Source organism: Poromitra crassiceps, assembly GCF_964638095.1.
Source record: "Poromitra crassiceps genome assembly, chromosome: 16".
NCBI classification, from domain to species: domain Eukaryota; kingdom Metazoa; phylum Chordata; class Actinopteri; order Beryciformes; family Melamphaidae; genus Poromitra; species Poromitra crassiceps.
The window spans coordinates 9,631,816-9,648,717 of record NC_139645.1 but is presented as its reverse complement, the minus strand read 5'-3'; the positions used below and the strand labels follow the sequence as shown (position 1 = coordinate 9,648,717).

The 16,902-nt window shown below is 44.3% G+C and overlaps 1 protein-coding gene across 2 annotated transcripts in view; it reads right to left on the bottom strand.

Moving 5' to 3' along the window:
- Positions 1-3,177: 3,177 nt before the first annotated feature.
- The window catches only part of bbox1 (butyrobetaine (gamma), 2-oxoglutarate dioxygenase (gamma-butyrobetaine hydroxylase) 1), a 76,762-nt gene continuing 63,037 nt past the window's right edge, over positions 3,178-16,902 (bottom strand). The window contains exons 4-8 of one of the 2 annotated variants that reach the window (XM_083652981.1): positions 13,885-14,083; positions 10,724-10,829; positions 10,374-10,570; positions 8,777-8,946; positions 3,178-4,787 (exon numbers count right to left, since the gene is read on the bottom strand). In XM_083652981.1, the coding sequence (XP_083509107.1) occupies positions 4,627-4,787; positions 8,777-8,946; positions 10,374-10,570; positions 10,724-10,829; positions 13,885-14,083 (833 nt within the window). In that variant the 3' untranslated portion in view covers positions 3,178-4,626. The remainder of the gene's footprint in view (positions 4,788-8,776; positions 8,947-10,373; positions 10,571-10,723; positions 10,830-13,884; positions 14,084-16,902) is intronic. The other variant, XM_083652982.1, reaches the window with a different exon arrangement.

Here is a 16,902-nt window from a genome sequence, read left to right as displayed (position 1 = left end):
AGCAGGGTAGCAGGTTAGCTAGCTAGCGGTATATGTGTGCTTCAATTTAAACACATAAATAACAAGAGACCAGTAACGTTAACGTTACAAAGTGGGCATTGGTGTAACAACAGTTAGCTTAAGTACTTACTGAAGATGATTATTCGCTGCTTTTGTGTCACGGTCAGGTGGATGTCTCGACTCGCCCACTTGAGACTTGCAGCAGCTCCTGTCCTCCTGGTCTGAGCAGCAGAATCGATGAGGGTCCTGACCTGAGTCAATGGGAGGAGTGAACGTGACCACAGATTGTGACAGATTCTAGATTCTTTCGCCCCCATAGTCATCAAAGAAATATTAGGCCCATTTTCCACAAGCAAGCCACATAATATCTTCTGAACATTCTGACTCTAAAATGCATTTTTTCCCCCAGACAGATAGATCAGCAGGCTAGGCTAAAAAATAATCGACAGATTAATCGATAATGGAAATAATCGTTAATTGCAGCCCTACTCAGCATTGGTAACGTGCCCCACATTGTCCCACACAAACATACTGTGGCGATCTGGGTTTTAGGGTAGATATGGGATTATGTTGTACGGGGTTGTTTATGTTGTGTTGCTCGATTGCTAGTTTCCTACGGCACATGAACGCACCAGAGAGACAGGTGGGGTGGTATTCTCTTCGGGGATTGGTTGAGGGGAGGGAAGCCATTTTTGGAGGTGTGTGTGTAGAGAGAACGGAGTCTGCTGAGAGCGTGCTGATGGATGGCTGCGAGGGAGTGTCTCCTGTAACCAGGCGTGGGTCATAGCCGATAGTGGCCCGGTGTAATGGAATAAACGCACAGAATTGCAAGCCAAGTATCGCCTCTTCTCAAAAATAAAAAAATAAAAAAATAAAAAAGTATCGCCTCTTCTCCTCCCTCATTAACGGTCCCGGGAGCGGATCGTTACCCAATACCCAAGTCCCACCTTCGGTTTGCTGGGATCTGGTGTGGTCTACTAGTCTTTATTTTATTTTATTTTGCCTTTATTTAAACAGGTAAAATCACATTGAGACCGAAGTCTCATTTACAAGTGCGACCTGTTCATACAGCAGCTCATACAACAGTTACACATGTAAGGACAGCAACAGTACAATCAACCGTCACAGTCTTATCGCAACGTCAATATAAAATCGATATATTGCCCAGCCCTACCCTCTAGTGGTCAGAAAATTAAGAGCTGCCACATCCAATCATACTTCATGTTGGGATTCAACTAAAACGAGCATGCTTTGATGACTGGTTTAGGCATGAGGAGTGATGATTGGTTAGGTTAATATCAGGGTAAGAAAGTCCACAATGGAAATAAGCCTTTTGATTGATTGATTCTTGATTGATTGACTTTATTCATGGTTATATAGAGACAATAAAAGATCCAAGGGATAGCATGTAAAAGTGTAAACACTTAGTTCCAAGATATGGTCCCTGATGTGTTATTGTGTTCTCTTGTGTTCTCAACCTCAATGATTTTTTAAATGTTTGTTTGTATTCCTGCTGGGCACTTGACAGATTCTTTCGCCAAATAAATATTAGTATTTCATAGTCACATAGTCATCAAATAAATATCAGGCTCATTTTCCACAAGCAAGCCACATAATATCTTCTGAACATTCTGACTCTAAAATGATTTTTTTTTCAGACAGATAGATCAGCAGGCTAGTCTAAAAATAATCGACAGATTAATCGATAATGGAAATAATCGTTAATTGCACTTGATGTCTTTTTATCAATTATCAAATAAATTCAAAGCTGGTTATTAACTTTACACATTTGTTTATTTAAAAATAAAAAAGATACTAAAATGCTTAACTGGGGCTTGGCAAATTTGTGAGGGGGCTATAGCCCCCCTTGCCCCGGCGTAGCGCTGTCCATACATATATATTTATTTTATTTTACCATTAATGTTGAACCAGAAGCCCCTTTGACAGGACCGCCCCTTTTTCTTTTGTCCTGATCACTTTGAAAGCACTATAGACCGTGAAGTCAGCCAGGATCCCACTAACTGTAGCTACTTCTTGACAAGACACACTTGCCTCTGATTGGCTTGCACTGAGATTCTTACCATAACCTTAAACAATCCTAGCACAAGACACACAGCCTCAGCTGCCTCTGATTGGCTTGCCCTGAGATTCTTACCCTAACCTTAACCAATCCTAGTCAAGTCTTTACTGTTTATTTGTCTGATAAATACCACAGATTTACATGACTGGATTGCTAAAGTAGAGCCTCAACACACACATACCAGACACAAGACACAATGTAGCTGATGGGGACTAACATCATCACACATGAATAGAATTGGGCTAATTTAATTTAGAAGAGTCTCAGCTTTCCAGTCACACTCAATTTCTACAATTCCAATATTGTTTAGGCCTCCTATATGCAGAAAAAATCAGAATAGGCAAAAATAACACATTTATAATGCATTCCAAAAACGGCATGTTTTCTTTAGAAGAATAAAATGATTAGCATAAAGTGGGCATTTCTTTAAAGGGGGACTTGTGGTTAACCATAGAACCCATTATTATTCAGATATCTTGAGGTGACAGGTCAAGGGATCCCTTTGAATATGGCCATGTCCGTTTTTCCCTTGCCAAAAAGTAGTCTAACTTTGGAGCGGTATTTACCCCCCTTCCTGACAAGGTAGCATGTCATGGTTGGTATCAATGGCTGCTTTAGGTCTTCTAGTTTCATATGATATCAGTAGCTTCGCTCTAGCTTTAAAACTGAGCCCGCTACAGCCTCTGAAAGACAGTCAAATTAGCCACGGAATCATTTTGGCTGATGCCCCAAGGCAGCTCATGCCCCAGGGCACTCACCCTGCCCATATAGTTGCTAATCCGGGCTTGGTAGGCTATTATATTTTATTTCATATATATCACACATGTACATTGTCAATTGAATGCTTTATTTTACAAAGTAGTTTGAACTACCTTTTCTGCATAGCTTGTAGTTTCCTAAACTACATTTCTCCCAGGGTAGCTTTGCTGTATAGTAGTTTCAACTACTTCCATGGTGAAGTAGTTGGTAGCTTCCTAAGCTATGCTTTCAAAGTAGCTTCCCCAACGCTGCCAGATTGACACATATACAGCTGTTTAAAAAATATATAATAATAATAACAACCAACAGAAAGTTGTTTTAAAAAAAGAGGACCCAGGCCTTCTGGGCTGGCAAAATAGCCTATTGTGAAGCAACCTGCCATGTCTACCAAGTTTGTGTAGTTGGCAATAATTCAGTACTATGCGTTTCATTTCAATTGTCCAATGTGTGGCCCTTGGCTTACTCTTTCCAAGTCAGTACGGCCCTCTGGTCTAAAGCCATCACAGGTTGGTAAACATGAGCATCCTCTCTGCAGTTTATTAATCTCACATTCAACATTTCTGGGTATTGAAGTTAATGTTTTTCAAACCAAAGTGCAAAATTGCCTTGTTTATTAAATCATTTTCAATTCAGACTAACACAAAATGCAGAAAAAGTCAAAGGCGTTGAATCTTCTGAAGGCACTGGATTATTGGATTATTATAGAACAGAGGTAGCAAGTCAGATATCAAGAACGAGGATTGTTTCTAATGCCGGTATTATTATAATACACATGACAACGAACACAAGATGATATGGGACTTATTATTTTTAGCTAGAGAGAGTAGGGAATGGAAAGTAATGATGTGTTTCTTAGTATTCATACATTACACACGACTGTCATAATGTAGCATAACTGTGCATTCACACCAAGGCGGGGGGGGTGGGGGGGGCGACACCTACTGTACATCTACAGTACAGTACTTGCGCGTCTGCATTGATTTTGTATGTCATTTCGTTGCACGAATTTGTGAAAATCTCCCCGGTGTGTGAACGCACAGTAAACGTACATAGATCATAAATCAGGAAGGTTTAATTTAAGCTTACAAAAAGGAACAATGAACAAAAGCATAATTATTTGTCACTATGACTAGTAAAATGTCTCCCCCCCCCCCCCCCCTTATAAAACGGCTCCTTCAGGGTTTTGAGGAAATTCTTCATGTGATAACAGATGAATTTAACCCAGCTCTATTTGAACATGCACTAGCATTGTCTATGTTTTTAAGAATTTCACCATGAAATAGCCAACTGAATAAAGGCTTTTAACTTTCTGCCATAAGAGTACCTTGGACACTTCCTATTTTCTTTTTACTTTTGTTGTTCCCTCCCAAAGAGCACCTTCATAACACCTGAGAAGTTTGGACTTCTGAGTGCTCCGGACCTTCTCTTTCTGAAATAAGGCTTACATTTTTAAATGCAAACTTACAGTAATATTCAAAATTTCCATCACGCACTTATGGAAGAGTGTTTCAGTTATCTTTTGAATTTTGGCTACTCGGGTCAGAGATTTCGCTCTTGACCCTTTTTCCAGACATTTCAATATCTTTGCACTTTGACCACTGTCATCCCAGCTTTTTAAGACCAACTTTGAGCACAACACAGAGGCTATCGCCACCTTGCGTCATTGAGGTTTCCTGTGAAGGCTGTGAAGCTACATGATGTAAGAGCGACCGTGTCCCACACAGGCCTAAACGTCTCCGTGGACAGACTTGTCCCACAGGCCTAGACGTCCCCGTGTCCCCACAGGCCTAAACGTCCCCGTGGACAGACTTGCGGAGTATCCGGAGGCGGGACATGACTTCGTCCCAGTCCAGGTAGGCGCCCTCCAGGTGCCGCAGCTTGTCTGCGCAGCTGATGTAGCTCCTCCGTCCGTGGAGCAGGCGCCAGTTATCAAAAGTCACCAGGTCGCCTGAAAGAGAACAACAACCAGAGATCAGAGGGAGAAAGCTTTCAGCTGAAGGACTTTTATCTGCGTAAAGTTCCAGCAAAACGACATTTTGAGATATTGGATATTGGGATGGGACGCGGGGTCATTCAGGGAGAGGAGGGTCGTTTTATTTGATTGAGGAGTGTGAACGTTAAAATGTCTGATGGTTTTATTGGTTGGAATTTTGATTGGCGCCTCCTGGTGCAAGAGGTCACCATTACAGATGCTGTTTTCCAGTAAGTAAAAAGAATTAAAATGTAAAAAAAAATAAAAAAAAAAAATGTTTTGTTGCCACACATTCAGTGCCAGCGACGCCATATGGCGTCATTAGAAATTTACCGTAGAGTGCCAGCGACGCCAAATGGCGTCAATAACTCGAATTTTTTTTTTTGACGGGGGGGTGTCGATCTATGCCTCTTACATCGCCTCTTACAATATTCAGAGGTATTGAATGTGTCTAACCTATTTTACAGAACCCTTAGGTGGCGACAGCGCTCTCCAGATGAGAGAACGTGGAGTGAAACACACAGAAGAAGTCATTGGGGGGAAGGAAATCGCATCGCATCCGTCCGTATGCAGCGGCTTCATTGAAGCAACGTTTAGCTGTGCCCCTGCAGCAGCCAATCTGCTATCACAATTGAGCACCTCGGTGTCCGCTGCAACAGCCTCCGTGTCCGCTGCAACACATGATCAGCCGTGGATTTGTTATTATTCTCAACTCGAAGCATGGGAGCTGGTACACGCGGCTGTAAAAAAGCAGGATCTAGCGGACTTTTTCAGTGCTGAGCACAGGCAGAGAAAGCAGCAGAGCAGAGAGACACTCCTCCCACAACGGGGGGGGGGAGGAGGAGGGGGGGAGGTGGGCACGCAGAGCCAAGTACACAACACAGACCCAGACAGCAGGACAGGGTTGGCAAACGCAAGCCAGAATATCCGATGCCCACCAGCAGCAAAAGATCAGCAAGAAGCTGCAACCAGCAGCGCATGCAGGCGCCAGCGCTGCTGGTTTCAGCTAAAAATATTATTCTTCCAAACAAAATTCCCTTGCCTTCACTGTTTTATTGAAGGAAATTATTTTTGAGGTGTGACTACATCAGAAAATTAGCTTCAGAGTCAGTGATGTGCTTGAAATGTTTAATTTCACAAAAGCCTCATTATCTCAGCTCGTAGAAAAAAAGCTCTGTTTTTCGTTCAATCAAGCTATCTTCTCCGGCTCATAACTAAAGAACGGAAAATGGGATCAATAAACTTTTTTTTGCAGGTGATAGAAGAGAGTCTCATCGTTATTTGTGCGTGTTCAGTGTTTACATAGTAATTATTAAAGAAATTATATGACTGTTTTAAAATGCATTGCGGCCTATGTGGCACAGCAAGCAACCTTTTGCCCAAGGGCCGTGGCACTGAAAGTGTTAATCGTTAAATGGGTGGGCGTCCGGGTAGTGCGGCGGGAGATTCCCTGCCGACCAACACGAGGCTCGCAGGTTCGAGCCCCCGTGTTACCTCCGGCTTGGTCAGGCGCCCCATACAGGCACGATTGGCCATGTCTGCGGTGGGTGGGAAGCCGGATTAAGGGTATGTGTCCTGGTCACTGCACCAACACTAACACTTCAGTGTTTTGCTCAAGGACACTTCAGCAGTGCGGCTGCCATCTCCTATGATGCCCTACAGTATGTTTCTGATGCAATTACTCCATCTCCGCACCTCAGCCCCTTTATGTCTCTTGATTATTCTAAGAGGGTCACACCGGGGAAATGTCATTTGTGGCCCACGGTGACCGAGAGACGACACCGACGTCCCTTTGCTGCGTGTCGTTCTCCTCAAGACCTTGATGACGACGGTGACGTTCCTTTGCTGCGTGTCGTTCTTCTCATGACCTTGATGACGACCACGGCGACGGTGACGTTCCTTTGCTGCGTGTCGTTCTCCTCATGACCTTGATGACGACCACGACGATGGTGACGTCTCTGCATGGCGTTCATATTCTGTTCGCTGCAGGCTTGACTGCCCTGAAGGGGGGGGGGGTTCCCCTCTGCGAGGCCCTTACTGACATTTTCATGGGAGTTTTTTTCTTGTCTGAATGTTAGATAATGTGCTGTCACTCCAGGGACTTACTTCAGTTTTGGAAGAAGTACTGAGATCTTTTACTGAAGTAAAAGTAGCAAAACAACAATGTAAAGATACTCCATAGAGACAGTCCGCATGTCTGGGAACGCCCACAAAATGTTGAACAGCTGGCGCGCGAGTGGGGTAAAACCGCCCATATATCTCATGGGCTGACTCACCAAAAGACGGTGCTGCGGCTCTAAACTACAGGTTTGGGGGTTCTAGAGCAGAACACAAGACGTCTGCTCAGATGTGCGTTTACTGCGGTGGTTAAATCCCCGATCGTGTCTGCCTGGGCTGGGCTATCAGCTAAATTCTAACTTTGCTGAATGGATAGAACGGGGGAATTTACCCCACCCTGACCACGCCCCCAGCCAGGCTGAGCCAGCTAAACCAGCGTCTATGACGAGACGTGGCCTCAACCTATTACAAGTAAAAGTCCTGCATTCAAAATCTTACTTTAATAAAAGTACATATTGTAAGTATGGGCAGCAAAATAACAAATTAACTTAGAGTATCAAAGTAAATATACCCATTATGCAAACTGTTCCCAGAGTTCTATTTTTCATAAATTATTGGAATATTAATACTGATCTATTGACAAAGACATATAGGCTACAGTATGTACTGTACATGTAAGCAGCATTTTGATATCAACGTGAAGCTAATCTTGACAATTTAGCTATACTAATATAGAGTAGTCTAATCTATAACAATGCTATTTTATAGTTATTTTATGAAGATGATCAAATTACTGAAAAGTAATGAGTAACTACTAACTATAGCTGTGAAATAAATCTAGCAGAGTAAAAAGTACAATATTGCCCTCTAACATGTAGTTAGTAAGTACAAAGTACCTCAAAGTTGTGCTTAAGTACAATACTGGTACTTAGTCTAACATGTAGTTAGTAAGTACAAAGTACCTCAAAGTTGTGCTTAAGTACAATCCTGGTACTTAGTTACTTTGCCCCACTGCCTATAGCCAATGTTTTCTTGGTGCAGGGTCCCAAAAACTCCACAAGCACAGACCGCACTCGGTGCAATTCAGTTGAATATGTCAATATTTATTTGACTTATTCAAGATGAGTACACAAGAAACAGCCAGAGGTTTCATTTCTCTGCTGCCTACTTCTGGGGACACAGCCACTGAAGAAATAGAGTCTGTCAAATAAAAACTGAAGTATTCAAATGAATTGTCGTGAATGTGGTCCGTGCTTATAGAGCTTTTGTGGCCTCGGCTGGGTCTACTGGGCGAGGGTGTATGATGTTGAGAGACCCGAAACACCTTACAACCCCAGCTAACATCACTGATGACGCGTCCCAGGCAGCGCATGCTGTAGCATGTATTTTAAATCTTTGCTGGTTGGAGATCTAATGTTGAGGGGGGTTGTTTTTAATTTTTCATCCACTGTGTTAAAACATGGGCGTGTGAAGCCCTTTTGAAAACGGTAACAGAATCAGAATCACTTTTATTGGCACAACATGCAAGACTACATATGAGGAAGTTGTCTTAGTGTATAGTATGCAGCGTTGCGGTCATATCAATATTCAGACATAAAGAAAATATGAGAGAGAAAAAAAGCCCTAACAGACAAATCACAACATTGCAAGTGCAGGCCAAATATATACAATATATATATACACAAATAGGAGGAGTGTTAAGTAGGAATTAAAATTAAATATGAATTTACAGTCCAAGTTAAATAGGCATTAAATGTATTCATTTAATGCCTATTTAACTTGGACTGTAAATTCATATTTAATGCCTACTTAACATTAACTGTGATTAACGGCTATAAAAGTAAATCTGACTTAACTTAAACGTGCAAGTTCTATAAGCAGGGTTTTGAGAGGAGCCGCACACTGACCTGGTTCCATACGGTAGGTGACCATGTTCTCCGGGCGGGTCATGATGTTCACGTAGGCCTTGAGCGCCCTGTAGAAGGGCTGGACCTGATGCAGGGGGAGGTCCAGCACCGAGTCTCTGGTGGCGTTGTTGTAATTTATCCTTGAGATTCGACCCTCGCTGTCGACGCTGCTCAGAGAAGGGGGAGGGACAAAATCCAAAGTCAAACAACTATAGAGTCTTTTTTTTAAGTGGATACACTGATTAAATTGCTCAATATCATCTTCCTTTCTTAACCTGATCATGTCATCAGTCTCTCATGCTGTAGGTGTATTTAGGCACAATATTCATTGTGAACAGCAGATGGCAGTGTCCATCAGTTTACAATCTGCACTCTCACTAATCACAGCATGTACTACTGTGTCTTATTTTCAAATGCATGTCATTATGACTTTTGTGGTATTGTGTGTCTGAATCTCTTACACACACGCACGCACGCACGCACGCACACACGCACGCGTGCACGCACACACACACACACACACAGACACACACACATACAGAATCTGTGTGGATTATTTAAAGCAGCTGCCCTTTGCCTTGATGGAAAGACAAAAGGCTTTGTCAAGCATTTATGCATAAGTCTTTAGGTCAAAATGGCTTTAAAACATCGTACATTCAATAAGGTGTGTCCAAACGTTTGACTGGTAATCTATACAGGAAGTAGAAAAGCACGGGCGCTGGGACAAACCCAACTCGAACATCATCCCCACATCGGCACGACCAGCCACTTCTTCCTACTTTTACCCACTCTCCCTACATTCAGTCCATGTGAAGTAGAGCTGCAACGATTCATCGATTACTCCATCAACAGAACATTCATCTACAACTATTTTGATAATTGATTAATCGTTTTGATTTTTTGATTTTAGATTTTTTTTTAGAATAAAAAGTCAAACTTCTCTGATTCTTCTCAAATCTGAATATTTTCTGGTTTCTTTACTCCCATAAGACTGAACAGACAACAGGGTTATAGTTTAGATAAACAGCCAACTTACACTAAGAACATTTTGGCTCAGGCCCATAAATGCAGCCAATGGAATGGGCCGGGCCGGGCTCAGGCAGAATGGGCTCGGCTCGGCTCAGGCTTGTTTTTTTGGGGCTCTACAGCAGTGGTTCTCAAACGGGGGTACACGTACCCCTAGGGATATGTGGAGGTACTACAGGGGGTACTTGAGAGAAAATGGAAAAAATGCAAGAATAAATCATGAAAATAAATGAAAGGATCAAATTAATCTGCTCATGAGGCACTAATTGCAACTCCTTCACTCCATTTCTTATTTTGTAATGTTATATTCTTCAAAAAGTAGGTTATCATTCATTCATTGCATCATTACGCTATAGTTTTCTCTTGCCGTTTTCTAAACAAAATGTTGTAGTCGGTTAAGATGACATTTGAGGACGTCCTCTTGGGCTTTGGGAAACACCGATCGACATATTTTCACCATAATCTGACATTTTATAGATCAAACAACAAATCGATGAATCGAGAAAAATAATCGATCGATTTAATCGATCATGAAACTAATGGTTTCGGTCCTAACGTGACGGCCACTCACTCGATGATGCGGTTCTTGGACTGCACCATGAAGTCGCAGTAGTCGGTGCCCATGTCGGTGAAGTCCAGGCACAGCGAGCTGAGCGTGTGGAAGGCCTCTGGGTCGTCTCTCTGCAGCTGCTCCGCCATGTGGAAGCCGTCCACCACCACGCTGTCCCCGCCCTCCTCCGCCTGCTGGAGACAGTGGAGGAACTGCACCTACGACACACGACGATGCCGCGCAGCAAACGCTTTTTTTTTTACCACAGCAATAAAGGCTCCGCAGCACAAATCCACTGGTAATGCCATATCTTTTATAGCAGGGATTATCCTCTAAAACAGAACGTTAAAAAAAAAGTCACAATGACTCACTCCAGGTGGGACGTGCAGTGCAGGGTAGTCTGTGTGCAGGCTGAGCATTCCTGAAGTGTAGGCCACGTTGTTCGCCATGGGCTTGTCCTGGACCTGCCATGTGTGTCTGCAGGAGATTCGAGGTTAATTAATAAACACACACACATGCACACACACGCACGCATGCACGCGCACACACACACACACACACACACACACACACACACACACACACACACACACACACACACACACACACACATGGGCGATTATACGTTGGTGCACTGGCTGCACGTGCAACCCCTAGTGGCCAGATGATTTTTTATTTTATTTTATTTTTTACCTTTTATTTATACAGGGGGAGTCTCACTGAGAGCAATGCTCTCTTTTTCAGGAGTGCCCTGTTCACATTCACACACACATTCATACCTGGAAGCTGACCAGTACAACATCACCTGACTGCAGCTTGGGTAAAGTTGCATCTACAGTAGGTGTCATTCAGCATATTGTGATATGTTGTTGGAGAATGTGTGTGTGTCATATCCTACTATAGCATTCAGTGTCTCCTATACAGTTATCTCTTTGTGGAGGTACACCACAATAGATTTTGAGCACCACAAATAGATTTTGACTGCCACATTTCAAGTAGTTGACCGCAAACACCTGCTTTAGGAGCCCACTAGATGGTGCTCTGAGGCCCACCAGTGGGCCACGGTTCAGTGGTTGGGAAACACTATCGTGCAGATAGAATAGGCTATATAAGGAGACAATTATTTTTTCATCACTGTAAAGCCACAGCATAGTGAAGAGGATATTAATGTGATGTGTGTAGTTCTTCATATCTACTAGCCTCTTCATTTTGCTCTCAGAGTGCCCCAGATTAATGCATTTTATTTTAAAATTTACAAAATTTCTTTATCCAGGGGGGGCTGTGCCGGAGTAATATTGACTTCTGGGTGGTGCAACCCCTGTTTGGAAGGTCTATAATCGCCTATGCACACACACACACACACACACACACACACACACACACACACACACACACACACACACACACACACACACACACACACACACACACACACACACACACACACACACACACACACACACACACACACACACACACACACACACACACACACACACACACACACACACACATTTACTCCCTAATTGTAATTGGCCAATTCCGTGTCTTGGTCGTTGCGCCACCCCCTAGCCTCTGTCGATCTGGGGGAGAGTCGTAGACTAGCACATGCTTCCTCCGACACATGTGCAGTCGCCAGCCGCTTCTTCTTTTCACCTGACAGCGAGGAGAAACGTAGTGCATGGGAGTAGTGCACGCTATTCGCCCCATCCCACCCCCCCCCCCTCCCAACAGTTGCCCCGACCGACCAGAGGAGGCGCTACTCCAGCGACCAGGACACATGCCCTGTATCCGCAGAAACGGCCAGTTGTGTCTGTACCAACAGCGTCTGACCAAGCCAGAAGGACCGCTGAGGGGATGTGAACCTGGTTCCCAGTGCTTTTACTTCTACACTACCTAGATGCTCCAACTCCAACCACCTTATTTCTAGCTGCCATGATGCTTTACATGAAATATGGGTGCTTCTTCTTCTTCTTCCTCCCAGCAACCCCCCGCTACGTTGCTGACACAGACACAACATACTGTAGCCCGCAGCGCGTCCAGCAACAGAAATAGCGGATGTGATAGATCAAATGATTACATTCCCTCAAATAAGTCGTCAAACGAGTGTTATTTATTGTGACAAGCAACTTTTTTCCTCCCCAGCGTCAGAGTTTTAACGAAGAAATGCGCCAGCTGCAACAATCAGTCATGTTCTAGACCGGACCTTGCACCCATAATTATTTTACAGCGGGGCATTCAAAAATAAGGTGGATATTAATAATTTAATCGGATCTTTAGAAGACCAGCAGCAACAATTAGTATTAGTATGGAGAGGAGAGAAGATGGGATGAACTTTACTGATCCCTGAGGCAGAGGGATGCTTACACCGTGGCTTCTTTTTTTTTATATATATATATTTTCCCCAAATTTTTATCCCATTTTTATCCCCCATTAGTGCTCATTTTAATGTATGTATCCTGGTTGCTGCTCCACCCTCTGCCGATCTGGGGAGAGCCGAAACTGGCTCCATGCTTCCTCCGAGACCTGGGCAGTTAGCCAGCCGCTTCTTTTCACCTGACAGGGAAAGCTTCACCGGTAGGACATAACACGTGGGAGGTTCACGCTATTCCAACGAGTTCCCCTCCCTCCGAACAGGCGCCCCTAACGACCAGAGGAGGCACCACATCAGCGACCAGGATATTGCATGTTTTGGTGAAGGGGGTTCCTATATGAAGGAAACCCCCAGGGGGCACGGGGAGAACATGCAAACTCCACACAGAAAGGCTCCTTTTGCACTGTGGCCTCTAAAGGACAGAGTACATTGGCATGTCGTGTGCTAATGTAAAGTTAGCTTCCATTTTTCTGTTTGCACGCCTTGTTCAGACGCCTATCTTGACTTGTTGCCCGGGTCATAAAAACAGACAGTCTGGCTTCTCTAACGTCTTCAGCTTCGGCGCGTCTTCGGCTTCTCCAGCCCCGCTGTCTTTCGCTTCCACCAGTACTATGAGCTCATCCACTGGCAGTGGAGAAGGCCTCTGTTCTGACTGAGTGCACCAGGTAATTCCTCTGGCTTGGCGGAGGAAAAAAAAGAAAAAAAAATAAAGAGTTGGAATGCTTTTAGGTTGTTTTCCTCGTCTCTGTCCTGGAGCATTTCTGCACAGTGATAACTCATCCTGGTGAATCTCAGTGTGATGAAAGGCACAGGAGAGACGGCCCAGGCTTGTCTATAAACCTTCGTCACTCAAATGAATCAAAGTTACAGATATCTGGGTATGGTACAAGCTTTCCCCAACGAGACTGTGATTTGTTCATAAAAAATAAAAAAAAGCGTTTGTGAATCCCAGGAAAGGGTTGTAAATCAAGTCTCCAAATTAAATTTGGACTCAAACTCTCCCGGGGCTCCTTCTCCACTCCAGGCCCCAGCTCAAATATGATCAGTGGGGGAAAAAAAATCAGCGCTTCTCGATTTAGTCGGGGATTTAAACGGTGGCTTGGCCCGAGAGAACGTCTCGAGGCGAAACGCGGGCAAATGTCACGGACGGCATCTTACCCGTAGAAAGTGAGCCGCAGATAGCCGATCCTCTCGCTCAGCCTGGCCACCTGGCCTTGCTCCAGCGGCGCCCCCTTCAGGTAGACGATGCCGACGCGCCGCAGTGCCAAGAGCCAGGCCAGCGCCGCCTTGTCGTCGTGGAGGACCTCCTGGAAATCGGCGGTGGGAATGCGCAGCTTGGAATCCCAGTAATATCGCTCTGGAAAAAGAGCACGGGGAATATTGGGCCTGTTTATGCAATTGACAGGCACCATGTGTAAACCATTCGTGAATTCACCAATTTCACAAACATGCTGTGTTTTCCCACCAAAGACACTTAAAAGTCTACATCCTCCTCTGGTTTGAATCAACAGATGAGAATGGAGGAGAAACAAGCCAGGTCCACAGCAGGGATGAGTTTAAAGTGTTCACTTTACTATCCTAGTGCAGGCGCAGTTCCCTCTCCTCCCTCCGGCCACACACAGACGCACACAGACACACAGACACACACACACACAGGCACACACACACACACACGCACACACACACACACACACACACACACACACACACACACACACACACACACACACACACACACACACACACACACACACACACACACACACACACACACACACACACACACACACACACACACACACACCTCCCTACAGTACATTCAGGAGACTTTTTTCCACTGAGGTTTCTACGTGAGGTCTGAGCGAGGCCTGGACAGCCTTTGCACTGATCTGCCAAGGTAAAGGAAATGACGTCCCAAGAACAAACATCACAGCTCACAGCTTCTCCGCACAATGCAGCACCTTATCGATGGGCGCGTTCCCATTTTCTCGTTTTAGAAAGAAAAATGGAATTAAAAACGTATTAAGACTTTAAAAAAAAAGTGGCTAAGACTTAAAAAAAAAAGTGGCTAGCATTATTATGGATTTTTATTATATCTTTTTTATTTTCCCAGGAGAAAACTATTTGGGCTGTCATGCGCCCCCCTGCTTGTTGGGACTAATTCTAATTAAAAAAAAAAGTCTAAATTGGCCGCCGCTGCATGCAATGGTCTCTGGACCTTGAGATGAATAGCTCACTGAGAAAAGTCTGCATGTCTCAGACAGACAGAGAGACAGAGAGACAGACAGACAGAGAGCAGTGGAAAAAATCCTCCCACTGCTCTCTCCACCCAGCTGGCTCCACAACCTTTTTCCATGGAGCCTCTCTCCGGTGACTTCCACAGAAACAGCTGCTAAGTACATTCGGGGGGGAGGGGGGGGGGGTTCCTGCTGAGACCCGCCGACCTGTCTGATGTTTGTGGCTCCTCATCGTGTCTCTTTTTCAGCACCCACCCATTTTGGAAACAATACTCCAAAATGGGTTTGTCGCAAACAAGCAGGTTACGAGCAGACGCTGCACTTCCTGTATAATTTGTCATCATCAAAAGCGTAAAAAAAGAAAAAGGCGAACGAGACAAATCACCTGCGTCGGCGGGCTCACGGCGAAGGCCCGGGCAGATTGACGGTCGTTAAAGGAACACTCCGCCCATTTTCAACCAGCTTTGTATCATTAGAACATCAGTAGTATATCAGAAAACTGTAAACTGTTTTGAAGTCTGTCATTTAATTTGACAGTTATTGAGTGTTAAAGTGTGGACCAGTGACATCACTGGTCCACACTAACTCAAATTAATAACTCATTAACTCAAATCAACTCTCAATAACTGTCAAACTATTCATAATTCATCTAGTTTGACAGTTATTGAGAGTTGATTTGAGTTAATGAGTTATTAATTTGAGTTAGTGTGGACCAGTGATGTCACTGGTCCACACTTTAACACTCAATAACTGTCAAATTAAATGACAGACTTCAAAACAGTTTACAGTTTTCTGATATACTACTGATGTTCTAATGATACAAAGCTGGTTGAAAATGGGCGGAGTGTTCCTTTAAGGGGAGGGGTTGCAACGCATCAGCGCAATATGGCGTTCCACCCCCACTCCCCCCCGCTGCTCAGAGGCAGGATGCCGCTCCACCTCCCTGAGATGCGACATCAGTCAGAAAACGCAGTGATAAGCCAGTGTGACTCCTAAACCTCCCTCCAGGCTGTTGTTTCTGTCTGCACGGGGTCAACAGGGTCAAGAACTCCCTACCTTGTTCAAACTTGTCAAGAGGGTGGAGAAACACTCGAGGAACACATCATTAACTCGTTCTTCGAGGTGACCGCAGAAAAAGAAAAAAAAACAAAGGCGAGGAATGAGGAACTAGGTCAAAGGTCAACGCCTGAATGCTACAGTTGCTCTCGTGAAACTGGAACCTGCGCGTCTGTGCAGGCACCGGAGGGGGTTAGCGGGGTCGTTGAGCTCAGACGGTTTTGGATGACAGTCGCAGGGTGACATGTGGATTCTGCTGAGCTCTGCTTGAAACAGGAACTTTGTGAGCTCATCAGACGTCCTACGAGCAAACGAGTTCGATAAAAAATAAAAAATAAAAAATATATCGATAAAAGATGAGAGAACCGTCGATATATAATATCATCAAATTGTTTCTAAACCGTAACGGCTAATCAACGCAACTCAGACGTGAAGGGTTGGCGACGTTTTCGATCAAATCAAGTACTTCTTGTCATTTATGATCAGCTTACACTGGGCACAGCTGATGGAAGGAATACGCGCTGTCATGCTGTGTACACAATCTGGCCTACTTGAGAGCAAATAAAGAGATCTTAAGTTAAGATGTGAAGATTGTGAAGTACTATTTGTGACATGTGGAAAAGTTCTGGAAAAAATGAGCCGTAAGTGGTGATTAATTGCTAGCCTGATATCAGACTGAACTGTCAACTTGTTACACTCCGTTTCCGTCTTCAGTCTGACATTGCCTCCACTCTAATCGATTTCCATGGAGGGAAATCCCCCCAGGGGAATTCCATTTTCCATAACCAATCACTGAGACCAACAACATATCTGCCTGAATAAACCAGTAGGGAGAACACAAAAACATTTCCTCCCCTCTGAATAAATGCCTCCAAAGCAGAAA